This window comes from Apteryx mantelli, chromosome 7, assembly GCF_036417845.1.
Source record: "Apteryx mantelli isolate bAptMan1 chromosome 7, bAptMan1.hap1, whole genome shotgun sequence".
Classification (NCBI taxonomy): domain Eukaryota; kingdom Metazoa; phylum Chordata; class Aves; order Apterygiformes; family Apterygidae; genus Apteryx; species Apteryx mantelli.
In genome coordinates this window covers 23,276,283-23,303,697 of record NC_089984.1, presented here as the reverse complement: position 1 = coordinate 23,303,697, position 27,415 = coordinate 23,276,283, and the positions used below count along the sequence as shown (strand labels likewise).

Sequence of the window (27,415 nt, the reverse complement as noted above, 5' to 3'; positions counted from 1 at the left end):
AGGGATCATCAGAACAAACTGAAGCAAAATGAAAGCCGAGGGAGGATGTGACCTTTCTCCCTAAGTATGGGAGAAGGGTGAACACTAAGGAGGAAGAGCTACTAAAAACACAAGAACCTAAGGGAATAGACTGCTCATAATTAAACTTAGGCTTGACTTTGAAAGCTTCAAGAATATCTTTGTGTTGGGTGTTAAAACAGCTTTTTTTCCTTTTTTTTTTTTTTTTTTTTTTAATTACATTCAAATCAGTCTATGAACAGGACTAAATGGTCAACTTCTCTTCCACTGCCATGGTCAGGTCCCACCTGCGGTCTTGTATTATCAGTCTTGGGTTGAGAGACTAGCTGACAGTAACTCGAGAAGGATTAGTTTAATGCATGAAAGAGGCTATGAAGATGTTTAGCATGGTCTATGGTTTTTGATTTTGTTTTGGTGGTTTTTGGTTTTAGTTTTGAAATGTGTAAGGAATTAATGTGCTGCTTACTTATATATTAAGTGTTTTTTACTTTATGGGTGGTGCCCATGGTGTAGCCTCTGCAGCAGTACGTTGTTCTTACTTGAATTAATTTTGCTTAAATTTGTAGAGAGTATATGATGAAGAAGTGGAAGATCCTATTCCCAAAGCTGATGTTGGAGACAAAACAGAGCAGGTAGTTAACTTAAGCTGCTATGAATGCTAGCAGCATGTTTGCAGCTGTTGTCTGCCTTCTTATTTTCAAGCTTCTTTTGCAGAAGTTTACAGCTTATGAACCAAACTGCTTCCTTTCTCCTTGAAATCTTTCTGTTGGATAGTGCATGTCATTCAACCATAAAGTTGACGGTAACACTGAAGGCTGCTATGCTGTATTATCATCTACTAGGACTCCCCACACCTTGATCTTGTATCTAGTAGGCAACACTTATTGCTGTTTAAAAATTGAAGCATGTTTTTTAGTAAGAGGATTGAGGCCTAGACTATCTTATGAAATTCAGAGACAGTGAATAGGAAAATTGGAATCTGATGGCAAATCCCAGGGATATAAATTTGGAGAGCTTTTTTTTTTTTAATCTTACAATCTAGGTGTATTATACCATAAAGATTCCCTTGGCATCTGGGAGCACAAATAGGACAGTGCTGTGCTGATGCAGATGCTTAGAACATCTCTGTTTCTGGGTTTGATAAAGATGAGTTAAATGAAGCAAAAAAAAGTTGTGAAGGTATTTTTCTTATATGTAATGAAATTGCTCTCATCATACTGATTTGAGGTTAGATTTTTTTGAATGCACGTTGCAGTGAGACTGAGTTTGAGTAAAATGTAATAAGAATGTGTTGTTGCTGTTACTAAAGGAAAAGACCCGGGAGCAGAAAGAAGCTGATCTGATCCCCAAAATCCAAGAAGCAGTGAACTATGGGTTGCAAGTTCTGGACAGTGCATTTGAACAGCTAGACATCAAAGCAGGCAACTCTGACTCGGAAGAGGAAGAAAGTAATGAAAGGGTGGAACTGATACTTGAGCCAAAGGTACAGAGACCTATTCTTGCGAGCATTGGGTTTGCATTTTGCTGGACTCGCTCTTCACTGCTGTCAGCAGTATCACTGTACTAGTATAAAACTAATATTAGTTACCTTAAAAAAAAAAAAAAAAAAAAAAAAAAAGATTCAGTGACCACATTGGAAATAGAAGTGCTCCATATTGAGCTATTCCTTGTGTAGCTTGCTTGCCTTGCAGTTGAGTTGGCGTTAAGGCACTCCTAAAGGGAGTTAGTTCAGTGGCAGAGAACATGGAAAGCGAAGCCTGAATTTTGGGTGGAATAGAACCTTGAAATTTCATGCTTTTTAGGTAGAAACCATATGTTCATAAGTGGTTTTTATTGTCCCAATAATTAAGAATGCTAGGTGCACAGTTTGGGATAAGACTGATGTCTGCCAGTCTGTGCGAGGATATTCAGCTGTTATGACATGTAAGAAACGTGTTGGAACCACACAAATGGAAATAGCCTTATCTTTGACAATATTAAGAAGGAATAAATCTCAGCTGGCCTACGCAGTTGTACTCTGGCTTGCAGCATGTGTGTGGTGGGTCTCTCTTGAATCAGGCTCATATCTTCCTTATGTTGAAATAAGGGTTGCAAGACTTGTCTTAATCAACAATGCAGAGCTGTTCCTAGATGTCAGAAAGACTTTATGTTGTCTGTTTCTAGGATCTCTATATTGACAGGCCTTTACCTTACTTAATTGGCTCTCAGCAGTTCATGGAACAAGATGATGTTGGCTTGGGGGAGATCTCTAGTGAAGGTGGGTGCAGCTTTACCTTTTATTTCTGTGGGAGTAACTAGTTCCTAATCTGAGACTTTAGTCTGTTTTAACTGAATAGCTTGGGTTATACTGCATAGTGTTCTTGCATATTTAGATGCATACTGTAATTAACTAGGGGAAAATGTGCAGTGTGCTGTAACAGCCTCCCACCTGGCACACAGTGTGTTGTCAGTAACTAGTGCTCTATGTGTTAGAAAAACAAAGTGCTGAAATTTCAGCAACCTCCAAACCTCTTTCAAACCAGTCTCTTTTCCACCTTATTTTTAGTTCTCTTTACAAAGCCTCTAAAGTCACAACAGATATGTTTGGTGACCAGAGAGCTTCAATGTGAAGATGTCATGCCTGACATCTTAACTTTTAACTTGTTCTGTTAACTTTTCTGTTTTTCTCTTAAACAGAAGGGTCAGTAGATAGTGATCGTGGAAGTGTAATTGACAGTGAGGAGAAGGATGAAGAGGTAAGTGATGGAGAACTGCTCTGGAGAAATGCTACTTTGCATAAGCATTTGGGAGCCCTTGGTTATGTGAAGTCATTAGCTACTTTGCTTTTTCGATACTGTCTTGAGACCTCACCGGAACAGTGTCTACTCCCTATGTATTTCCCTTGACTATTCTTATGAAGTAATTTTTTTCTGCAGCCTTTCAGAAGAGCAGTAAAGTTATTGTCTCTAACTGCTGTCTATACCAGAGGATTTTACTGAAGTGTTTTATTCCAGTCTAACTTCTTTTACTGAAGCAAATCAGATGCTTATCAGGAATTGCAGCTATGGAGAAAATATCTATTGTAAATTATGATGACCAAGAATGGGATGGAGAATAACAAGAACAATTTTAAAAGCTTAAAAGGTGTCAGTGATATGATTCCAGGCATTGCCTCATAAAATCTGCTGCATTGGACTATGTTTTGCCTGCCTTGACTGGGATGTCTCTGCTTTCTAACTGATATTATGGGAGCACTCCTTTTCCTGAGGAATTTGCTTTTGTTATCTTTTTTTCAATTAAGATTAAATCACTTTTGAGTTACTCAACTGCCATTTCAGACAGAGCTCTCGTTTTTTTGCTAAATCAATGGTATTTTAGACAGTTCTCTTCATAGAAGATGGTCAGTGATAGGGAAAACAATTGCTTGATTAGGCTGCAATGAAGAGATCTGAATGTCCAAACCCAAGCAAGTTCAGAGCTTGCAAGCCCTCTTCCTTAACCACTGGACATGGTAATGTGTAATATTTGTCTTTGGATCTGTTGTGTTCCAGGAATCAGATGACGAATTTGGAAACCCTAGTGAAGATGACCAAAAGACGGTACGGTCATATACCCTGGTACAAGCTGAAAGACTTTTTACTCATGACGTAGTGAGGATGCAGGAAAGAGGAGATAAGAATTTTAGACAACTAACTATTAAAAGACCTGGTTAAGCCTGATTTGTATAACTTTGTGTGGGTAGGTTGTCCTGACCAGATGGCACTGACACTGGCATTATGAAACTGAACCTGAGTTGGGCTTAAAGAGATTTTTGCAAGCCATGTGGGATGGCGTTGCCTGATGTCCCTTTGCCTCAGAAATAACTTTGGAGCCATCAGAGGTCAAAGAACCTACCCCAGGGCAACTAGACTCCTGTGGTGGTATTGTATCTGTAATTAAAATTCTAGACTTTTAATGCAGGAAGTAAGGAACATGTATTTCCTTTCGTTCTGCTATCCATATTAAGACTAGCTCAAGACAATATAGTTTTTCTTTGTTTTTTTTTGTTTGTTTGTTTTTAAATCAGTTGAGCTCAGCATTCCTGAGTTAAGGCTAAATACTAGGCCTTTACAGGAGAGCAGTTAGTAAATTAAGGGAAGCTGCGCAGCCAAAGCAGTTCAGGCTTGTATACGCTAGCAGTGTATTGCTGATGAGTTCCTTAGTGCCCTAGGTTGCGTCTCTGATCCAGAAACATTCAGTGACACAGCACAGGGATGTATTGGAGAATAGAGCAAGCTGCTTGGAGCTAGGGCTCTCTTTACCTCAAAGGTTGTGAAGTACCCCGAATTGGCTGAATGTTTCCCTCCTCTCAGTAAGTTTGCTCTGAATATATTATCTAAGGAGATGGAGTTTTGTGCTTGTGTCTCTGTATGCCAACTTCAGGAGAACACAATCGGGTATTATTGTTTCTTAGAGGACAGCACTGATGAGTGATGAAGATGATGATGATGATGGCTGTGATCTCTTTGACTCTGAAAAAGAGGAAGATGAAGATGGAGACTTAGATGAAACCACAAGGCCTGTAAGTAATTGCTGCTGCCCTGAGAGGGGAGATTTGATTTCTCTCATGAAAGATATCTGGCTTTAGTGTGATTATAATGATAGCTCCCAGTTACCTAGGATGGAATCCTGTAGAGAGGGCCTGTAAGGAAGTTGTATGGTATTTTAACATGATTGTTCAGTCATTTTGCCTATAAACTAAAGGATTCCTGCAACCCAAGCTGGCATCAAAGCTACCTTTAAAGGTCATTAAAAATTACCTGTTGCATTTGTGTGCGGTAGATACTTCCAGCTTGTCCTGCTCCCAAAATAGAAAGACATTTGAACATTATGGGACTGTAAAGGATTAGAAATGGCTTGTTTTTCTTGATGCATGCATAATCTCTTAATTGTCGTCTTAAAATAAAGCTGCATTGCCTCTTCTGAGGGCTTCAGTCAAAGTCTAGGCAGGAAATTGCACAGATAGGGCAGTAGAATATAGTATTTGTAACTGCAGCTGTGTAATGGGAAGGGAAATACTTCATAAGAATGTTAAGACAAACCCTTTATCTTGTCCAAAAAAAAAAAAGTGCTGTGAGATGAAGTCCCTTTCTTTGTATCTGGTCTGAATCAGCACTCCTATCTGCAGTAATCAGCCTGAAGGGATGAGCTGGAAGTGTGGAGGGCTAATAAGTTTTTTTGGGAACTCTACCTCTGTTCCTGGGAATCTTATCAGATTTGTTGGTTTAGATGGCTAAGTATTTGGAGGTTAAATATCTTTATTTCATCTGTACACCACTTTGTTCCTCACCAAGTTGCTAACAGGTTTGCATATAAGGAATATGGTCTTTGTTTTCCCTCGCCACCCCAGAAAAAGAAAAGGCCAACATCCTTTGCGGATGAGCTAGCAGCCCGAATCAAAGGAGAAGTACCAGTCAAACAGGATGAAGAGCAGTCGTGTAAGTTAACTCTCAGTTTCAGTATGTGCTTGTGAGATAGTGGGGGACTCCTGAACGTGTCAGTCAGGAGAGTCCATGTAAGAGTACATGAAGTTATGCAGATCTGTTATTTGTGCCTGCATGAGGCGTGAAAGCCCAGAAAGAGGGATTAAAGTCTGTAGTTATAACACACACAGTTTCATGCTATAAGAAAGCTTTTTGGCCATAACTTATAGGAACAAATTGGAGTTCGCTAGGAATTATAGTGGAAAACTTGCTGATTTGGTGAGACAAATCACTCCCCAAATACACACATGCTAATGGAAAGGAGTTTTCTCCAACCTCATTTTTCCGCAGCATGTAGAACTGCATGTTGGACTGTGTGTACGTTTTCCCTGTTTCAGGTATTTGAAAGCCACTGGTCACTGTAGTCTCTTTCCTTGAGCTCTGAAGTGGAAAACCTGCCAAACAATAGCTTGGTGTTTTCATGCTTTTTTTTTCCTTTCCTCTTTGTGGATTAAATATACTGCATTTTTTGAGGAATTTTCCTTGCTAGTGTTCTCAGTGATATTTTAGGCTAAGTATTTTATTTATCTTTATTCACCTTTCAAACAGGGAATGACATATTTCAAGTAATTAGTTGTGCAGCGAAACAGCAGTTGCATATAGGTGTCTGAAATTGAGTTGGCAAGTGTTTGTGAGCCTGCTTTTGACCTGTAACTTGGTGAGCATGAACAGTCAAGAACAGTGTGTGTTTGTTCTTGCTCCGTTCAAACAATCCAGTTAGATTTGTGGGTATCAGAGTATAAAACCTACAAGCTTACTGCCTTGTTCAGCTATGGGGAAATCTGTCCATTGAAATTGTGGGGGTAAGAAGAGAGGGAATAAAACTGTCTTCACCTTCTTAGGTAACTGAATCAAGCCCTAGCATGTGTCTTGAGCCATTTGAGATGCTCCAAGATTTTGTATACCCTCTGTGGGACCTGCACTGTCTGGAGTGCTGCATTACCGTCAGGGATCTCAAATGACACTTGTCTGTATGTGGGCAACTGTGTTGAACCCATAGTGTCTGACAGAATGATGCCATCACATTTCTAAGTGCCAATTTTAGAAGCTGCGCTTCATCGGATTGCTTCAGTAAGCTGATAAGTAGGAGAATATGTAGATCAGCTTGGTTTGATTATGTAGATTCTTATCTTGGATTGATCACAGGTCACAGGTAAAGATGGACTATTTTGTTTGTGCTTTGAACTTTTCTTCTTAAAGCCCTATCATCAGAGACCAAAACGAGGAAAAATCTGAAAGAGAAGAAGGAAGTTAGAGTTCCATCTGATGGTAGGATTTCATTCTCTTTGCTTCTGAATTGCTGGCTGGATTGTAAGGAACTACTTGGGAAAGTGCAGTGTATATACTGTAAAAACTGGGTGGGATATCACCAGGCACCCTTCAGGGTGAGTGTACACAAATCCTAGGTTGGTGTTCTGCTTGTAAAATAAGGTCAGAAACGGGCATAGTGAGAATTTCTCCTCAAATGTGGTCTTGTGGACCAACCACAGACAGAAAAGCTGCTGTAGACAAAGTGAGTTGTGTGTGTCGTCTTTATAAGAGCAAGTGTTTATTTTGGTTGTCTCTTAATCCTCTTTTCTGCAACTTGATCAGTCCCACCACAGCTCCTGGCTCTTGTGCTTTCTAGATGATGAAGATGACATCTTCAAGCCTCCCAAGCTGACTGATGAAGACTTCACGCCTTTTGGTTCCAGAGGTGGCCTCTTCAGTGGTGGGACAGGCCTCTTTGAGGAGGAGGAGGAGGTGAGAACACTAGAGAGGATGGCAATGGAGATCCCTATGTGTGTCCCCCTTTAAAACAAACAAACAAAAAAAACCCCCACAAACAAACTAAAAACCTACACAGATCCCTGCCTTTGGAAGGTAGGGAGAGGAAACAACACTTTGCTGGGTAACATTCAAGCATATTGGGACAGCGTAGCTTTCAAGTTGGAAGAAGAACCATACAAGCCAGCTACTTGTGTTCTTTTTGGCCCAAAGCCCTCTCTTCTGTGGTGGTGCTGATAGAGATGCTAGTATGGTTCTAGCATTGCATTAGGGAGGCTCTGATTCCGGCAGAGCTTACTCAGTACATCACTTTTTCCTACAGAGATAAGCCAGAAACCATGCAGTCTATGTGCAAACAAGATTTCTTTTAAAATGTCTGTGAGAATGCTGAATCTTGTTATTCTTTCTCCTTGAGTTTGGGAGATGGTTGAGGGGGAAGAGAACTCAATGTCCTTCACATCTTATCTTCCACAGGCTACATCTGGACAGTGATACTGTTGTATTTCTCTGTTCTGTTATTGAAAGGTCCCTAGGGCAATAATGTTATGCTCTTTCTTCTAGCTCTTGTACAGTTCCAGGATTACCCGCACTGGCAGGAAAGTTCACCTTAAGCTTACTCTTGTGCTATATTTCTATAGCTGACTTGATGAGGAAATGACATGAAGTGCATCTTTGTCCTTTTATTAGCATCACAGTTCTTCCAGTCTGTGCTGGACAGTCCAGCATTTGTTTGTGCAGATGAAGGGGGAAGGAAATCCAATACTGTGGGTACCTAATAAATTTTAAGAATATGATAGTAAAGTTATAAAAGAAATAACTGCCTCTGATTTTCATCATGCAGCCGATATTAATAATGGTCAGGCTTGGTTCAGAATGGCAGCCACCCTGCTGACTTTGCAGGATCTTATGTTCCTAGTTACAGCTACAGGAACGGAAGTCAAGTGTTCCTTGGAATTGAGGCTGTTATCATGTGAAATTTGAAAGGAAACCTCATGTACTGCTGACCTCAAGCTTAATGTGCTAATTTGCTGGAATATATCCAGCAAGCACCAGACAAGGGCATTGCATGAAGGGGAAAGGATAGCTGCATGCAACACTTTCTGCTCAAATATGTCCTTTGTTGGAAAATATTAACATGCTTCCTCTATGGCACCAATCATTTAAAAAAAAAAAAAAAAAAAAAAAAGTCCAATGCTGCAGGCCAGCTTTGTGTCAGTGTGAATTCAGATAAAGCTATCTTGAGAGCATCTTATTTACTTATGGCCAAGACTACTGTCCTCATTCTGTTAGACACAGGACAGCCAAGCAGATTTGTCTGTGATAGTTGCCTGCCTGCATACATTTGTTCTTATTTTTTTTGTAACTTGAAAGCTAATCAGCTAGGAGGGCTAACTATCTTCAGTTACCCTGTAGCATGAAGGAGGCCTCACTGTGTAGAAGGCAGCCACAGTAGGTCAACTGGCAGATAGTAACTGGTGAATGTGCAGTAACTCAGCAACATCCCTGCCACTGTCCTCCCTTTCTCCTCGTGCTTCCTGAGTATTACTGCTCTTTTTTCACAAAGCTTTATGAGAAGATGTGTGCTTTGAGTCTCCAGGGAGCTAACTTAAAACTTTTAATACCCAACCTCCTGTAAGAGGGAGACTTTCCAGAAACTGAGTGGTCAGTACTTGTTGGATTTGCAGGATACCTGGAAATCCAGGCTGTGCTTCTCAGAGGGATTCAGCTGAGTTATCAGCACAGGGCGACTTCAACCCGGGCACAAAACCTGGGGAGCAGCTCTTCAATTTCTCCTGGTCTTGAATGTAGGAAGAATGGTCTTGGTTCAGTTCAGCTGCAATAAGAGTTTGTTGTTATGTGTGTGTGGGAAACCTGTGTCATCTTTCTGTGCTAGTTCTCGAGGACTTTTGTGGGAATGTGTTGTCTTGCAATACTCTTGAGCTATAATATATATCCCTGCACCATACTAGTGTCCTGAAGTCTCCTGGAACAATATAAATCATTCATCTTGTGCATATTAAGTTTAGGAGTATTTTTATGCTTGTTCTGACCTGAAATCTTCCTTTGAACCTTACTGGATAATCTTAAATAGGAAAGTTTGGAAGGGTGTGTAACCAGAATCTAATCAGTTATATAATTGGTGTAAACCCTTGTAGATGTGCAAATAAAACATCATTCCTTCTCTGCAGTGAACTGACTGACAATCAATGTAAATTAAAGGGTAAACTAAATTTTAGAGGGTAGAAAGCTACTCTTCTGAATGTGTGCACTCAAGTGAATACTTGAGTAGCTAGATTTAAGTTTATATATGCAGACATCCTTTTAAGAAGGGAGTAGCGGTTACCTCCCCTGTCTTGGCTTAAAGCGGATATTTTAGGTGTAAAAAATGGACATTGCTGCCTTTTGTTACAATTGACAAATTCATTGCTTTTTTTTCTTTTTTTCCCCCCTTTGCATCTTCATATACTATCAGAGTGATCTTTTTGCTGAAGCACCAAAAAGAGAAGAATCAAAAGAGCAAGAGGAGCGAGTTCCAATAAATGAAGGTAAGAACCAATTTTTGCTTCCTATAGTCCTGTGTATGCTGTGCTCTATCACAGCTAGCAGCTAGAGTGTTTTGTTCCCAAACTAGTAAGTCTGGGGAAGTAATTGTTCTCTGGGGAATAGAAGAGAGTTGCCAACATCTGTTTTCCTTGAGTTTTAAACATAAGTGTTTGTTCACTATGATCTGTCTCTTGCAAACATGTTCTCTTCTGGGGTTGAAAAGATGGCCTTACTGATGTTTCCAGAGCTTATTGCATGCATTGAGTTCCTGTTGCTGAGGAATGCTTTGCAGACTATAGTGGTGGGTTAAAGCAGGGGCAAGATTTCTTCTGTTAGATTGATGCATGTTTAAGTTTCGTATTAGCTACATATCTAGACTCCTAAGGAATCTGACGCACACACACATTTTGTACCACAGCTGCTTTTACTGAAGCATTGTAATTGTTGAATTTTCAGATATGGGCTGGTAGACAAAATCGCTTAATGCTTTGGAGGTATTAAAAGTGTGAATGTGAACTCTTGTAAATAGTGCTGTTGTGTAGATGTATATCAAATGTATAAGCTTCAGTGTCATAGGCAAGCTTTAGCTGAGCAAAAACAGCTAGACTGTTCTGATATATATCACCAAAAAACAGAAGTTCAAGGCGAGTGTCTAAAGACTTCTGGGCTGTTGAGCAAAAAAAAGCTCAGAAGACTTCTCAGATTGTTCTCTCTATGGTAGAATTCTGAAGACTTTGACAGCATAAAGCAAATGCATCCATCTTTAAGTTCTTGGTTTGTATTGTACTTCCTGTGATTTCAGCATCCTCCACAAAGTCCTTAAAGAAAGTTCCTGCAGGTGCAGTGTCTCTGTTCCCAGGTATGATTCATTCAATAGCAAATTGCTTCATGCGCAAAATGCTCTTTTCTTTAAACTGCACTGAGGCGTTTTTAAAGAAGAAAAATATCAAAATATGGCAGCACTGCATTGCTCAATCATGTGCTTAATGACAAATACAGGTGCTTCTACCATGCTAGGCCTAATCTGCAGCATGCTTTATGGATAATAAAGCTTCTGTCAGAGCTCTGAGAGTAGATATCATTGGCAGATATTAGCTGCTGTTGGCTTCCAGTGTTATGCTAGTTTACTATTAAGGATGTGTGTTACTTGGAGTGATACTATGTTGTTTAAATGTCCAGTATACACAGTCACAGTTTCCCTCTATACTCTGAGAAGAATGTGCATTAAGTTTTGATCATTGAGATTTGATTGTATTCTTTTGAGGTTAGCAGAGAACAGTTTAAATACCAGTACTTGAGTTTTTCTTTTTTTGTGACACAGGTAAACAAAACCACTCTTGTTTTTCTGTTTTTGGTTAGGAAGATCTCCCTACATGGGGAGGGAGCAGATCTACAACCTGCAGCTAAAAATGTTTGTGCTAAGAAGCCTGTTCCTTATCTGATTTAAAGCTGAGCAATAAAAAGAAACGTATGTCCCCAGTCATTCTGAATCTACTGCATTGCAGTAATCTTTGTCTCTGTGTAGCGTCAGGGTCTTTGCCTGATTAATATGAATTACCTCACCTTTTAAGTTTTGTCCTTTATTAAGAAAGGTCCATTTTAAGATCATGACTTTGGTTAACTGAGCCCTCAGTCAGCACACTTCTTAGAGCAGGAAGGATAAAAGTGCAGCTGTTTTACTCCAGGATCAAAGACGGGTATCTGCAATGACTGTTCTACATAATGATAAGACTTGGTAGAAAACTTTAAAATGGCAAATTGTGACTTTTTCTTGGAGATACTGTTGCATAAGCAGTGAATTTCACATAACTTTCGTACTGTGTGTTGTTCTAGTTCATCAGTGATTAAATTATATGTAGCGTTTGTTCAGTCTTCAGTTGTTCCCTTGAGTAACTTGTAGACAACAGACTGAAGTCACCAGAGAGAGATCAAGACTGAGGCTCATTTGCTATTCGAACTTGCTTGATGAACAAATTTTCAGTGAATGGTTTGTTTAGGAACTTTTTAGGAACAATTAACTAACCAAATTTTGTGGCTGTGTTTCTGTAAATCCTGTGGCATTTGTAACTGGGTGAGCTTTTGCTTTTTTTAATTTAATTTTATTTTTAATAATAAGCTGTTGCTGTGAATGCTCAAAATTCATGCAGTCTGCTGACTTTAGCCAAACAGCAGCTGTTTTACTCTTTCTACCAGCCTTTCAATTAAAGTCTTTTTTGTTCACTATTCCCAAACATCTATAAATAAGGAACAAAAAGACAGGCTGCTGATTTTAGCAAAACAGCTAAAAACCTGTTTGCAGACAGTCTACCCAGATTATATGTATCACTGAAGCAGGACCTTTTCACACCAGATGCAGAACAATCAGCCATTATCAGATTACTCCATCTTGATCCTAGCCGTGTATGCAGGAATCTTAGGGACAAACTAAGCCTCACACTGCAGTAGTACTAGTGGTTTTGCAAGGACAAGTACTCCTCTTTAGAAAAACTCGGTCATCTGTCCTCCTCTCTCCTCAAGCATCTTGCCATTTTTTTTTGTCCACAGTGGCATGGCTTACTAGTTTGTAAGGTAGGATTCTGGTTTGGGAAGTCCATCCAGACCATGGTGTGGGACTGATGGGTCTCCTAGCTTTAACACAACCTGGCTGGTGATCCTAGGGAAGATAAACAGGTTTGAGGAAGAAGTGATTGCATTATGAGCAAGTGACTGTTGTCTCTGACTTGGCTCTATCAGGAAGTGCTAGTGCTTTTGGTAAGGCAGTGTTTCAGGAATGCATTTAAAAGTTGCTGTGATTGAATCTGTCTGCCTGGCTCCAGTTACTGAGACACAAGTCTAGTTTTTTGGAAACTCCTGCAATAATGTCTTGGGTGGGGGGGTTTCCCCATCTGACCTGCAGGTGGGAACGATGTGTTTAATTCCTCTGTAATTGTGGAAAAAGACAAGAAACCTGCAGCACGGAATACAGAGAAGGTCCCCAAACAGCCTGGGAAAGTTGCTCTGTTTGATGATGATGATGATGACTTCTTTGTGGCAACTAAGAAGCCTCCGGATTCAGGTACCTCCATGTGTTTGGCGGATAGTTAAACATCAAAGGTCATCAAAATTCGAGCTGATAGGAACCACTGAGTTACAAAATTCACACTCAGCACTTTGTGTTAGTGCTTATGCTCTCCCACTCTTATTTATAAACCTTTCTGTCCCTTGTTGTTGGTACTTCTACCTGTGTGAGAATTGTTTTTTGTTTTTTTGTTCTTTTGAGGGTTGGTTTTTTGTTTTTGTTTTTTTTTGTCTGTAGGGGATTTTTCTTTTGGCTGCTCTTCTGCTCAGATTGGTATGGAGTTAGCTTATTTATACATGCTGTCCACTGACCTTCCTCTCTTGGGAGGCTTCTTCTAAGACAGTATCTAGATGAGGGAAACATTGTGTTGTGTGTGGTGGGGGTTTTTTTGTTTGTTTTTTGTTCTTAATTCAGTCAGTCTTGAGTCCCCATGCTCAGCACTCCACATTGGCAGGCTCTAGACCTTTAGAGATGCCAAGCCGATGGGAAATGCTGTATTCAGGGACTTAGAGGTGCCAGCTGACTACAGCCCTACTTTAACAGACTGCATTGTCTGTTACCAGTGCTTTCGGGCAATGTTCCAGTGCTGTCAGGTAAGTGGTATTTCACTTTGTAAGCTTGCCTAGCTTTTTCTCTTAAAGATCTCAGTTGGTCATCTTTAAAAATGGAGCATGATATCCTTCAGAACTTGGGTATCTTGTCTTGGTCAGTGGTGGCTATTCTGTTCTAGTTATTCCCTGTTTGTTTCGTCTTTTAATTCAGTCAAGTCCACATCTGATCTATTTGACGATGATGAAGGTGACTTATTCAAGGGAAAACCTGTCATTCCTCCTGTGGCTGCCAGTACAACTAAAGAAGCAGAAAGCTATAGGGAGACAGTCATGGAAAAAAAGGTAATAGTATAGAAATTGGTCTTATGGCTAGTGTTCTAAGAAAAAGTTACTGCTTTTTTGCAGCTGAAATAGTCTTTCTCTGTAGAAAAATGTGGAAGTACCATATTTGAGAGACAGAACTAAGTTTGTAGTGTCTTTGATGGCCAGACAGTTTCAGGGGTCCTTAAAATTTGAGAAGCAAATCACATTTGAGTTCCTTAAAAGCTTTCTGTGACTGGTCAGTGACTGCAGGAGTTTCATTAAGTCAGGACTTCAGTGAGAGCGACATAAGAAATCTCTGTTAATACAAGTTGTTCATTACATGCATGGTTGAAGTGAATGTCAGTCTGACCTGAGAACCTTTGGAGGCACAGCTGTGTGCTGCAGGTACCATGTTGGTACTTGTGCAATGACCACAGGCTGGTAGCAGCTTAACTGGTAACTTGTTGCTTGTATATGTTGTGGGGGAGAAAGGTAAGCGTCACAGTTCTACCTAAGTATATACAATACTTCATGAGTACTCAAAAAGCTGTTCTTCAGCTTATAGCTCTTGAATTGTAGAATATTCCAGATACTGTTCTGAGTATGTGGAGTTAGAGACCCTCCCGACCCCAACTCCACTCTTCCTTTTCAGAACAGTGTCTTGAAGAAAGTGGTAATTCTCCTTGTTTCTATATCAGACTGTACATGTTCACATCAAAGGTCATCAAAATTCAAACTGATAGGAACTGAATTTGAATGGTGTATGTGTGTATTTTATATATATGTGTATATATACACATATTACACACACATATACACACACACACACACACACACACACACATATATATGTATACATATTTTCACTCTCCAAGGAGCATATGAATGTAAGGAGCTACATAATGAGAGGGGACGCTTTTTTTTCCCCTCCAAACTGGTAAGTGTACAGCACTGGGTATGTCCAATGCAAATTGCTGCAGAACTTTCTTCTTGTTGCCCCATGAGAAACACCTGAGTACATCACCCAAAGCCACCACCTAGTTCTAGTGCAATGCAGGAGTATCTGTTGTCATGGAGCAGGAGTGGTGATGAGAGGGTTGTCCAATGTCATTGCTTCTGCTTCCATTCAGAAGATGTTTGGGAGGTAGGGAAGACTTTCTTCTAACCTCACAGCACTTGGCTTTCCTCCAGGGGAGGATGAGAACTGATTAAGCAGCACCACTCCTACTACCTGAGGAAGTGAGGGCTGTTTTACACTCCAGGTTTGCCGACAGTAATGCTCAGGTCTGGAATCTTCCTGGCAATACAGCTGGTGGCAGGCTTGGGCTGTGCAATGCTAATACACGAAATTCTGGTTGGCACAAATTTCCTTATTCCTTTACAGAATACAGCTTGTTGAAGGAATCATTTTACTTTAACCAGGGGGCCTGGCATAAGTTGCTGCGTAGACTTCCTGTTGAGAAGGATGGTGGTGGGAGGAGAGACCTATGGGCTTTCTTGGAGTAGCCATTGCATAGCTCTGGCTACATTGCAGGAGCTTGCTCAGAACATGAGTGTTGAACTTCCAGACCACTGGTAACAAGCTTGTGCCCTGTTCCTTTTGACTGCTGAGCACTGCCAGCAGTGTGCCTCCTAGAGACAAAGGATCATGTGATTTGTCTGCCCTTATTCATTCTAAATGGGTGCTCATGCAGTGTTTTTCACTTATTCTAAAGAGTCAGCTATCTTCAAATGAGGACTTCAAGCCTTTAGCTGAAACAACTCCCAAAAAACAGAGGGGCCTCTTCTCTGATGAGGAAGATTCTGAAGTGAGTATCTCTAATAAGTACCTGCAGAATTCCTTGGGATCTGGGTTGCTCTGACTTTACTGGTATCTGGAGACTCCTTGTTTATTTGTAGGACTGGGAACTTTGACACCCAGGCTTCTGCTCCCAGCCTTCCTGAAAGTTCCTTCTTGCTCCAAGAGTAAAATTTCTGAGAACTTTTTCCCTAGTGTTAGAAACCCAAACTTGTGTGGTGTCCACACAGGCAAAAATTGAAATGTTGAAGAGGTAAGAACAGCCAATCAAGAGCAAGAATCATGAAAGACTGTATGTGTGTAATCTTGTCCTTGGCTTCAAGCTAGCAATTAATTGCAATTAATTTCTGAGGGAGACCCCAGTGGAGTTGCAGGTGGTCAGTACATCTGAATTGAACAATCTTTCCCCACTTCATGGACATAACACTTCTTTTTCTAAAGCAAAAACGTGAATGTCACATTTAGAGTTTTAAAAAGCAGATAGCATTGCTTTGCAAAGTGATGTTTCTTTGGTTTGAGCAGGACTTGTTTTCATCAACTAAAACTGTGAAATCCAAAGGAACATCTCTCCCCACCAACAAGTCTGTGACAAAAGCTCCACTCTCCTTGTTTGATGACGATGAAGAGGTAAGTACCATTTCCTGATATTGGCTATGTATATGAACCTTCCTGGACAGCCTGTTGCAAACACAGCAGAAAATATTCAAACACAAGTTTAAAACACTAAGAGCTTATAACTGAGGTTCTAAATTTAGAGCACTAAATCTATCTTCTAACATTGTGTAGTAGTTCTGTGCATGAGGACAGCATACTGTGAGAGAAAGAGTGGATACTCTTCTGGATTCTTGGTGTCTCTTTAGAATTTTGCTGTCGGTGCATCTCTTCTCTGGACTTAAACTAAGGAGATGATCCCTGTGGTATGACTAGAGAACACTGAGCTATAGAATTGATAGAGTCTTGGAGAAGCTGTTTTATCCCATCCTGGAATACCTAGCCATGTGGAATACTTCTTGCTTCCCCTCTGTGATGGCTGGTGAATTCCTTTTTTTTCCTTGAGTGTCAGTGTGTAAGAATCATGGCTTCTAGCACAGCAAGTGAGATCAGAGCACAGGTCATACAAGGAACTTTACAAATCTGGATTAGTAACTTTTGTACCCACTTCTCTCTAACACGTGCTTCAAAGCTTTCAACTCTGGACTTGCAGTCTTCAGGGGGAGTTAATTTATGCCATAGTCGTAACCTGAGGCAAAAAAGAGGTCTGTTCAGAGCTATAAGATCTGGGACTTCAGCAAACTTGAGAGAGATAAGTGTGGGGGGATTTTTTGTTTTGTTTTGTTTTCTAAGAGGGGGCTGCTTTCAGCTCTCCTTTCTTCTGAGTAGGGGCCATTTGCAGATGCAGCTGGCAGCACAGTGAAACATTTTGCAATGTGATTAAGATCTCTGGTATCTGCGGTGGAGGTTCTATTATGGAACTGAAGTGCAAGTTGGGTGGAGAAAAGCATAAATAGGAATGTTAGGTGGTGAATGCAGCATCTACTTGTATATATTTTGATACCTGTACGATAATCTGCATGAGTGTTTTCAGGTGCAAAGCCTTGATTTTTGCCCAGTAGTAGTGGTTCAGCTTTTCTTTGCCCATCTTCTTAGAATGGGATTAATTCCCCCTCTCATTACACAAGTACAGAAACTGTACCCCATTGTTTTAGCTGCTGTGCAACAGAATTGCTGGGTAGTGGTTTTTGGCTGCTAGTCAAGCCTTATGGTGGAGAATCCGTGGGCCAAATCCAGGCTGTGTTCTTAGAGGTTTCTGGTCTATCAAATACTGGGTGTGATATTCCCTGTACCACAATACTGCATCACACTTAACTGCCTTCAGAAAGGGTTCAGGAAACACTGTTTCTCTGCCCGACTCATCTCAGAAGTGGGTGGCAACAGAGTCTTGCATGCTGATGACTTCTCAGTGAGTCTTCCATCTTGGCTTTGGCTTTTAGTTTTTTTTTTTTTTTTTTAAGGATCTCTTTGGTGTGGTGACTGCCAAGAAGCAACAGGCAAAACCCCTGGAAGAGAAAGCAAAACAGTCGGAGCCACTCAAGAAAGCCTCCAGCTTATTGTTCAGCAGTGATGAGGAGGTACTAAAGAGTGAGATTTGCTTGAAAGGGGTTACTAGGCTTTATAATAGGCAAAGTACAAAACTTGAGACAGGAACCAGCACTAGAACCACACAGCGAAACTCTGTTCTGTGTCCGCATGCCATGCTTGCTTCATTCTTGTGACTTGGTTTGCAACTGAGGAAGCTGTCTCATTCTTACCTCAAAATTACTCAGGATCTGTCTAACAAGATGTCATGTGGAAGGAATAATCAGTATTTTCCAAGTGATTTACAGAAAAATGAATAATAAATGAAGAAGGCTTCTGCCAACAAACCTGACTTTACTAAATTAATAATTACTTGGTATTAATAATAAAATACTAATAATTAATAAAAGAGGGAAATGGGTTTGCTGCCTCATATTGCTTTCATTACTATGAAGAAAGTTTAGAAGCTCTAGATAGGTAAGCCTTTGGAAGGCTGGGGATGGGGAAAATTAAACATGACCAGTCTCTGGAAGAATAATCATATATCTACTAGGAAGGGATTAGGTGCTGTCCTGCAACTTAATTAAAAGCCAAAGGCACTGAGTAATTAAAAACTTGACTGGAAAGTCTTTGAATTAATTCATGTCAATAGGATCCAGAACTTTCAACAGAAAAATTGCTCTTTTGCTTAGATTTCATTTCAGTATCTGTCCTGTAACTGCTTTTTCACCAAGTATTAGTGCCATTAGATAAAGCAAGGCATTAATTTCTATCTTCGTGTAAAATAATGCAAGCCCAAACCGGTCACTGTCAGAAAGAGAAGAGAGATGAGGAAAGAGGCAAACCAGTTGAAGTGCTGGGAATAAGAAAACATGTCAGCTAGAAAACTCTGCCAAAAATAGATTTCTTCCTAATGTAGTTTTTTTTTTTTTTTTTTTTTTTTTGACTTGCTCAATAGGTAGGCTTGATTAAATGCTAGCTGCAAAGAAAAAAGTACTGGTAAAAGTTGATGAAACTAAGAAATGCAGCTTCATGCCCACTAGTAATGGCGTGTGTTATGTTTCCCCGTACATCACACTTTCTAATTATTTAAATGGCACAGACCAGCTGTGACCTTACTCCTGCAATTCTGACCTCAATTCTGGAGAGCAACTATAATAGGAAAGTGTGTGTACCCTGTTTTATGGCACAAATATCACGTGCCAAAAGGAGGCCAGGCCCTCTGTAAAGCTTGAGCAATGTCAAGTCAGAATTGCTAATAGAAAGGCAGGAAATGAAACCAGTAGAGGGATGCAAGGACTGCCAATGTGCTGAAATGTTTTTGCTTGTAGAGATGATGTGAAAGTGGCTTTGACCAGGATGAAAGAAACTTAAGAGTTTCTTATTTTTAAGGACCAGTGGAATGTCTCCAAGCCAGCTAAGCTTCCTTCTGATGATGACCGAAAAGAAGACCCTGCAAAACCAGCTAGCACCATCAGTCAGGCTAAAGCTGTGAAGAAGACGAGCCTTTTCGAGGAAGATGATGATGAGGATTTATTTGCAATCACTAAAGAGAGGTGAAAACCCCTGATGGGGAAAGCTTTTCAGAACAGCCCAGCATTGCCCTCAAAACCTGACAGAGCCGGACACATTTTGAGTGTTCTCCCTTGTTACTGTTGCTGAGAAGGAAGTAGAGATGCATGAGTGGGAACAGGCTGGGCTGGGCTCTTTCACCTCTCTTGTATCAGTGTGATGGTTTATTTTTTTCCTCACCACTGTCAAACCATGCTCCTCATTTCACTGCCTCCAATAAGGAATCCTGCTTGACCCCTTTTCCTCTCCATTTCTGCAGAGGGCCATACAGAGGAGGTTGGGAGGGTGGTAGGATTCCTGAGAAGTGAGGAGTTCTTTACCTAGGGCCTGTCCCTGCAAATGATAGCCCTAAGTTATACTTCTTAAATGGATGCAGTGAATGGCTCCTGAAACTTTTGCATTGATCTTCAGCTTTTCTTCTCTCTCTCTCTCTCTCTCTCTCTCCCTCTCCCTCCCTCTCTCCCTGCAGCCAAAGAAAGCCACAGAAGGTATCACTGCTATTTGAAGATGATGCTATTAATGGAGAATCACTCTTCAGCTCCCAATCAATGCTACTTCCTTCAGCTGCTAAGACCGCAGTGGTACTTCCCCCTTTCTTTTAAATCTAATGTTGAACATTAATCAGTCTTTTTACAGTGTGTCTTCCTTGCTAGGTACTGAGTGTAGGCCCAGCTTGTTTTAGACAATGGTAGTTCTAGCAAACTTGGAATGGAATCAGGGCAGACTGAACTCATGCATGTAAAACTTCTCACTAGCCTTAGCCTAATGGAAATTTTGAAATCTCCTTGATCGCTACCACCAGATTTGTTCGGCTTACGCTAAAAGCCCTTGCTGAGGATTTTCTGAGAACTCTGAACTGTAAAGTGCTACTAAAAGGGACAGACTTCACCTTTTGTGTCACCATTCAAGCTGACCATTCAGATACATCTACAGGCTTTTTACTGGCCCTTTGTTGAGGGTGCTTATGCTATTCTGTCTCTTACGAGCTCCGCCCATAGTGTACTGCCTGTCTAATGGTGCTCTGGAATAGGAGGAACGCTAAATTTAATACAGCTCTATCCGTGATGGGACCTCCCCACCCCAGCTTTCTGCTTACCAGGAAAACAATTGTTATAGCCCATAAACATTCCTCCTGCCCTTGCCCTTTTCAGGTTGGGACGAGTGTGGGCTTGGGAACAGAAAAAGAACTGCCCAAGCCACAGTCTAGCTACTGGCAGTCACACAAAACAGTGCAGTAACCTAGACAAGATTTCCAGAACATCCACTCTAAGCCTGAAAATGATTCCTGGCACTCTTCAACCAGACTTGAGGGCCTGTAGTACTAAAAATCAAAACTCACAAATTGGAATGTCCCATGGGAATAAAGTAGGAGAGAGAAAGCCTGTTGCCAGTGTCCTAGACCCCTGCAGATGGCAAGCTGAGAACCTGCTGTTCCACAGGACTGTATACTTCTTGTATGCCCATCAGTTTTGTGTCAACATCATTCTCAATTTTGCAGGAGAAAGTAAAACCAGCACAAGCACCACCTTTGTTTAATGAAGAAGAAAAAGAGGAAAAGGAAGATGTGCCAGACACAGCAAAGTCTAAACAGGTAGAAGATGCGCTGTGGTGTTTAGATGAGTCTGGAGCAGTTCCTGTATCAGGAGGAGCAGATGTTGCAGGGCAGCAAACAAAGGAAAAAGTGAGGGATTTTTCTTGTATTAATCAGAAGCTTGACAAAGGTTCAGTTTAAAAATCTGTTCACTGCTTTGGGATAGAATTCTTTTTCTGGACTGCCTATCCTATTGCTAAGGAGAGAAGACTTGGTCTCCCTGTTGCAAAATCACTTGTTGGCCAGTTGGCCAGCCAGCCGGCAAATTGAATAAATGACACTTTAAAAGTTGTTTCCGAAATGGCATAGGCAGAAGTTGGCTTTTTCTTCTTTTGCAGACTGAGTGGGGTAGCTTTTACTTGCATGCACAGATCTTTCCTTTGAAAAACCAAACAGCCTATACTAATGTGTAGGCTTTGCATCAGGCTCACTAACTTTATTGTTTGACTATACCATCTGATAAATGTAAATGAATGTAAAAGCTGTGGAACTGTGGCTCCGAGTTGTGAATTTCTTCTGGGCAGTAGTATTTACAAAATGAAACTTGTGTATTATTGAAAAAGCTTCAGCAGAACTTACTCTTGGGCATGCTTCTGAGTGATTGTTGGGGAATTACCAGCTGATGAATTTCCAGGATACTGTTACCATACTTTATGCTTTCCTGAGCACCCTTAGGGTTCAGATAGTGCTGCCCACTCTGAAGAATCCCAGATTGCATGAACTAGGGATATCGGAGATGATAGCAAAGCTGCTGAATGCAGCCTTGTGCAGCGGATGCAACCTAGTGTGTATATATATGGGGAGGAATGCTTATGCAGCCAGCTACTTATCAATAGCACTATGGTGCAGGGTGCAAGAGGAAACCTGTATTTCCATCAGAACCATAAAATGTGTTCTCTTCTTTATCTATTGTAGTGTCTCTTGGTTATCTGCATGTTACTATCCTGTCTACTTAGGAAAAATGATTTGAATTCATCTGCTGTGGTACTAGATTGCAGAACTCTGACCACTGCTGGTATTTAACCAAGGGAAATTACCATTTTGGGGCAACCCTGAGCTAAATTTTTGCCCTGTGTGTATAATGTTGTGGCGTTTTTTTTGTTTGTTTTTTAACTGTAGTTGGAGCCTTTTGCAGCAACATCCTTGGAACGAGTCAGTAATTCGGATCAGTTTGCCACATCACCACCAGCTCTGGAGAAAGATGTCAAGACCCAGGCTAAAAAAGTTTTAAGCTTGTTTGAGGAGGAGGAAGAAGAAAGAGTGGAAGATGATGATGGCATTAAAAATGCACAGAAAGAAATTGGTGTGGTGAGTCTAGAGAAGTTCTGGGACACTAGGAAATAGTATTTCTGCCTCTCTACCTCTTCTCTTCTAGGAAAGCTCTTGTTTTTTCCCTCCCCTCTCTTTATACCATGCAGATTAGCCTGTCTTTATTTCTGAACTTCCAAACTGTATGGGTGAGAAATGGTGCCTGCCCTTCACTGTGATCCTGAATCCCTTTGTCTGTAAACTTTTTCCACAAAGTCTAAAACATTTTAGTGTGTGCTGGTACAAAAAAGAAATTCTGCACTGATGTTTCAATGTAGCTGCTTGATGTCTGCTGTACAGAACTCATTCCCTAGTTACCTCAAGATCAGAGGAACTAGAAAGCAGAAGGATGTGGAGTTTGAAGTCTTGTGCTTTATCCCTTCTCTCTTTTTTTTTGTTTTGTGTATGCCTTTTTTTTATATATTGGTGCAGTCTGCTTGGTGGATATATGCCTGCAGACTTGGCTTCAGCTAGAGGTATCTTAAATTCTATAATTCTATTATATTCTATTTTCAAGCATGCATATTTCTCTCTCCTCCCCCCCCCCCCAGTTGCCATATTCTGGCTTTCCTGAATATGAATATGTCATTAAGAGGTGGGCTTTGAATCTTCAGCTGCAGTATCCTTGGATCCAGGGCAGCATTCTTATTCAAATGTAGATGCGCAAAAAATTTGTTCAAGTAAACTTGAAGTCATGTCCAAAAGCACATGCTATATGCTACAGTATACCATAAGGTTCTGTCACCGTATTGTGACTGTGTAAAGTGATGTAAATTGTCAACCCTAAAGGCTCTACATACTCTATTTAGAAATCTCTGAAGCTAAATGAAACAGCTCTTAACAGAGAAAAATTCATGTTTCTAGCTGCCTCTGAGACAAAACAGATTGTTAGCCAGAACATTCATTTACCTGTTGTGAATGTATGCTGTGGTTTTGGGGCACATTGCAAGATGGTGGCAAGAAGCCACATCTGTCCTATGAACTTAGGAAAACCCAAGTCCTTTCAAAGCCTTCCTGGAAAGCATTCAGCATGTAACAGCCATGGAGTCACTGAAAACCTTCCCCTCCCCGCATTCCTAGAGGCATAAATGGTAAATAGTAGAGGCAGTTTCTCAGGTCAGCAGAGGGTTCTAATTAAAACTTTACATTTTGGTTAATGGTTCCTTTTGAGAAGATTATAATACAAGCATTTATATGGTATGTTTTACAAATTCAGTCAAACTAAAAAATAAAACTGATGGTTAAAGTTGTGTTTGTGTTACCAGGATTGTAGTGTAGCCTTAGGTGAATTGCCAGTCTGCCTTATCACTAGCCAAATAAGTCTGTGAACTAGATGCCCCCCTTAAGGAGGGGGGTTTCTTATCATGTGGACCTGTCTTCTCTCCTTCCAGCCTTCTGAGAAAGGCACCCGTCCCAAAAGCACTGGAGTTTTTCAAGACGAAGAGCTTCTCTTCAGTCACAAGCTTCAGAAGGACAATGATCCAGATGTTGACCTCTTTGCCAGCCCCAAGAAATCCATGGTGAGGTCAAAACTCTCCTCTGAACCTGTTTGAAAACAGTCTTTGAAGTGTACAGCCTGTGAAGCTTCCAGTATTCCTTCTTTGGACACTGCTTAAAGGTCACTGATCTCCAGGGAGGACCAAGTGCTAGAATCAGTTTAGGCATTGTGGGCACCAGGAAATGTGCTTTTGATCTGTGACACATCTTTTTTCCCCTTTGTCTCTTCAGTCTGCAAACCGTATCATGAAGCCGTCATCTGGAGGAGGGCTTTTTGGGGATGACGATGAGGATGATCTCTTCAGTACTGCTAAAACAAAGCCTCTGGTATCTGCTCCTCTACTGTAAATGGCTTCTGTAAAAGAGCTTGGAAAGAAGTGTGTGGAAGGGATTTTTTCCATATGTATTCCTGCGAGAAATGAAGTGACATGATTAACAAATCTCGTCTTTTTAAGAAAGAGAACAGAAATGGCTGTTGTGACCCTGAAGACATAGGCAGCAAACAGATGCAGTAGATTTCCCAAAGATGGGGTGGGAGAATTGGATTCCTTTCCTCCTTGTGTGTCACTGGGATTGGCTTAGGTGTAAGAGATAACACCTGAGCAGAAATCAGAGTGGTAGAATTGTATTTGTATTGTTCAGAGTCTGTCTGGTTTTATAGATGGTGATTTCTTGGAAGTGGGAAAACTTCAGCTTACTCTGCTCCAGAGGGCAATGAGATTCTTTAGGCTCTGTGTGCAGTGTGGGAAGGGTAGCAATAAATGCAACAACCTCTTCTACTGCAAAAAGCCAGGGAGTAAATGTTAGTGTGTCTTTTTTTGTTTTGTTTTCTACCCTCAAAAGGCTTAATGGTTTGTGTAAGAAATTCTGATTGTGTATCCAGAGCAAAAGCCACAGGTCATTAGCCCAGTGGTAGAATGTTGGGAACAGAATTTGTAATTGCCTGGCAACATAAGTCTAGAAAAGTCAGGTTGACTTCCTTACAGACTATGTATAGCTCACTTTCCTTTCTACTTTAATTCTTTTGGCTAATAATAATAACAAAAATTACTACATGAGCCCTGATTTTTAGGTTCAGCCCCTCTACAGAAGAAATTTACATTTCCATTGTAAGACTTTTCATCTTTCATAGTGTTTGTGCTCGTCCAGGCTCAGAGTCCAGTTCTTGCCTACTTGAAACTGAGTTTTCATTTGCTATTATGACTTGCCTGTCATTCATACATGCCTGAGCCTTGGTCTATGAGTTATGTCATTAAATTGATTTAATTTAAGGCAATAATGTGGTATTGAAATGTTCCTGATAACTAGCTATTGCCTGGATTGTTTTTAGAGGGTGAGCAGCTGCGGTAATGAACCAGTGTGCATTACAGATGGCCTAGGCTCAAAGTTCTAACATGCATTCTGAACTGCTGCTCTAAATGTATTTAGAATTTAACTAAATTGAAGCCAACTCTTCCTTTAATCTATTTTTATATCTCCAGTTGGAAGTTGGGCTAGAAAACTGGCAATAGTTCCTGAAAGTTCCTTCTTTGAGGACTGTGGAAGGAGTAGTTTTAAATAACGAGGGTTTGGCAGTTGTATATGGATCCTGCTTGCTTGAAAATGAAGAAATAGCTTTCCTTAGTTAGCTTTGTGCTTTTTTTCCTGCTGCCCTGTGTATGAGAAATGTGCATGCGTTTGGAAGTTCGTCCAAACTCATTTTATGTATAATTACCATAGACGAAAAAGGCTACGGTAGGCTAAAAGGAGGGGAAGGGACAGCCCCTTGTCATTACAAAGCCAATGCCCAATGACTCTGCATTGCAAAGTCGAAAGATGTGGCTAGTATTCTGCGCAAGTGAAAGTGAGATCGTAAAAAGCTTTATTTGGTTTTATTTGTCCTGCAGATCATATTTTTCCCCTATTTGTGTTGACTTCTGGTCTTAATATTTTCAGAAAATACCAGAGAAGAAAACAGTTGCTAAGGCCAGTACTAGCCCTTCCTTGGAAAGCAGTAATCTTCTGGAAAATGCTTCAAGTGCCAAACAAGATGAAGCTCCGAAGGCAGAAACCACAGAGGTAAGTACCTAAATCTTGTGCCTTGAACAACATGCACAGAAAAGGGCTATGCATTGTTTTGTTTTAAATAAGTCTCCTGAAAAGATCAAAACTAATGCCTGGCCTTATTAGTTGCAAAGCTGTAGAAATGCAGCAACACGTGGCCAAACTTGTCTCTGCTTATCGGCAGGCGCACTGTTATCAACAAGAGGTTTAAATGCTGTTGAGACAGTGTTTTATTCACTGCCCGCTGACTTATGTGACAGCAAAGTATAAGGCAGTGAAGAATTAGGCATTGGGTTCAGTATGATGGAAAATGAGGTGTGATTTGACCCCTTGCTTGCTCTTCTCTGAAGCATCAGCATTTGTTGGAGAGAATGTGATCTGTAAATGACAGGTATGCTTTCTCAGAAGGGAGTTCATGGCACGTAGCACCAATCTGTGGTTATTGAAAATCTTATTTTGGAGGCTGTATGATGAGCAAACAGGACTCCTACTCCTGATCTTAACCTTGCTGAACTACACATCTCTGGGAAAGGCAGCCTGGATGTGAATTCTGGTTTGTGCCTCATCAGAGCTGTTTGTTTGGTTTTTCATTATGTGTGTCCCCCCCTCCCTCCCCCCCCCTCTGGCTGAGGAACACAGGGTTAGTCTGTACAGCTAGGAATTAGCCTGTCTTCACTTGAAGTGCTGTACTCCTTGATGCAGAGAACCACACTGGTCTTCCCTTTTTCTTTACCACTGACAGTCTGGCATAACAGCCTGTCTGAGATTCAGCTGAATCCCCCAAGCATGTAACTGGAGAATGATCTCTCTTCTCAGATGGTGGCACTCCCCTGTCGTGCTATCAAAGCCCTCCAAAAGAGTGTCTGCACCTTTCCAAATACCTAGATACTTCAACCTGACTGAGGGAGCTCTGAGTGGTCAGTCACACCCATGGCAATACAGCCCAGCTCAGAGCCATAATAAATCACATGCCTGTGAAGAGCAAGCCCCGGAAGAACATTTTAGCTGGTTTGGCTCATCCTCTAGTCCTAGAATTGATCCAAGTCTTCAGGCCACACAGCTGCTTTTGTTCATTTAGTCTGCTGGTCTAACTTCTGGCATGGATGGCTTGCTTCCTATAGGGGAGCTCTCCTGTCTCTGAAGCTGTGTTTTTATGTAGGCTGAGAGATACAATTTTGTAGCCCCCTTGGCTTTTGCATGGGTTTCCTTGAAGTCTGTGACCCTATTATAGGCAGTTACAAAGAGAAATGTCAGTTATAACACAAACTGGCAATGTGGCCTCAGAGGTTTTAGGAGGGGATAAGAAAAGAGTGTGATTGTCACGATTCGATTCAACTAGAGGAGAGTGCCATATGACACCTGGAGAAGATGGAAGTTGTAGGGTTGCTATGGCAAAGCACAGTACTGGGTAGAAGAAGTGGGGAGTGAAAAAGCCATAACAAAGATGGGGGACTGAGAAGAAGCTCAATATTGAGTGACTGTAGCTCTCGTAGTTGAATATGTGTTAACAACAAGGTATCTTCAGAAGATATTGGTGAGCAGTGAACTGTTTTCTTTCTATAGATATATTAAAATGCAAACTATGGTCTGGTTGAAGATGCTGGTATCAACTTGTTTAGCTGATGTTTAATCCAGTGTAATTTTGTGCAGAAATTTACAGGTCCTGTTCCCATTAAAACCAAAGAACCCTCATCTCGGATTGGAAAGCTACAAGTAATCACTTTACTGGCATTTTGACTACCAAAAAAAAATCTTCCTTGCCTCACTGATGGCTCTCTCTGAAACAAA

General features: G+C 40.9%; 1 protein-coding gene across 4 annotated transcripts in view; it reads left to right on the top strand.

The window, feature by feature from the left end:
- The window catches only part of WASHC2C (WASH complex subunit 2C), a 37,622-nt gene that overhangs the window by 1,811 nt on the left and 8,396 nt on the right, over positions 1 to 27,415 (top strand). For 2 of the 4 annotated variants that reach the window (XM_067300003.1, XM_067300006.1), the window contains exons 4-27: positions 585 to 650; positions 1,328 to 1,501; positions 2,182 to 2,275; positions 2,695 to 2,753; positions 3,549 to 3,596; positions 4,451 to 4,558; positions 5,387 to 5,474; positions 6,720 to 6,788; positions 7,147 to 7,262; positions 9,760 to 9,832; positions 10,633 to 10,689; positions 12,727 to 12,885; positions 13,651 to 13,781; positions 15,458 to 15,550; positions 16,063 to 16,167; positions 17,553 to 17,669; positions 19,009 to 19,172; positions 19,658 to 19,769; positions 20,687 to 20,869; positions 21,899 to 22,087; positions 23,479 to 23,607; positions 23,816 to 23,911; positions 25,520 to 25,642; positions 27,278 to 27,340. In XM_067300003.1, coding sequence (XP_067156104.1) covers positions 585 to 650; positions 1,328 to 1,501; positions 2,182 to 2,275; positions 2,695 to 2,753; positions 3,549 to 3,596; positions 4,451 to 4,558; positions 5,387 to 5,474; positions 6,720 to 6,788; positions 7,147 to 7,262; positions 9,760 to 9,832; positions 10,633 to 10,689; positions 12,727 to 12,885; positions 13,651 to 13,781; positions 15,458 to 15,550; positions 16,063 to 16,167; positions 17,553 to 17,669; positions 19,009 to 19,172; positions 19,658 to 19,769; positions 20,687 to 20,869; positions 21,899 to 22,087; positions 23,479 to 23,607; positions 23,816 to 23,911; positions 25,520 to 25,642; positions 27,278 to 27,340 — 2,616 coding nt within the window. The remainder of the gene's footprint in view (positions 1 to 584; positions 651 to 1,327; positions 1,502 to 2,181; positions 2,276 to 2,694; positions 2,754 to 3,548; positions 3,597 to 4,450; positions 4,559 to 5,386; positions 5,475 to 6,719; positions 6,789 to 7,146; positions 7,263 to 9,759; positions 9,833 to 10,632; positions 10,690 to 12,726; positions 12,886 to 13,650; positions 13,782 to 15,457; positions 15,551 to 16,062; positions 16,168 to 17,552; positions 17,670 to 19,008; positions 19,173 to 19,657; positions 19,770 to 20,686; positions 20,870 to 21,898; positions 22,088 to 23,478; positions 23,608 to 23,815; positions 23,912 to 25,519; positions 25,643 to 27,277; positions 27,341 to 27,415) is intronic. The other 2 variants (XM_067300004.1, XM_067300005.1) reach the window with 2 other exon arrangements.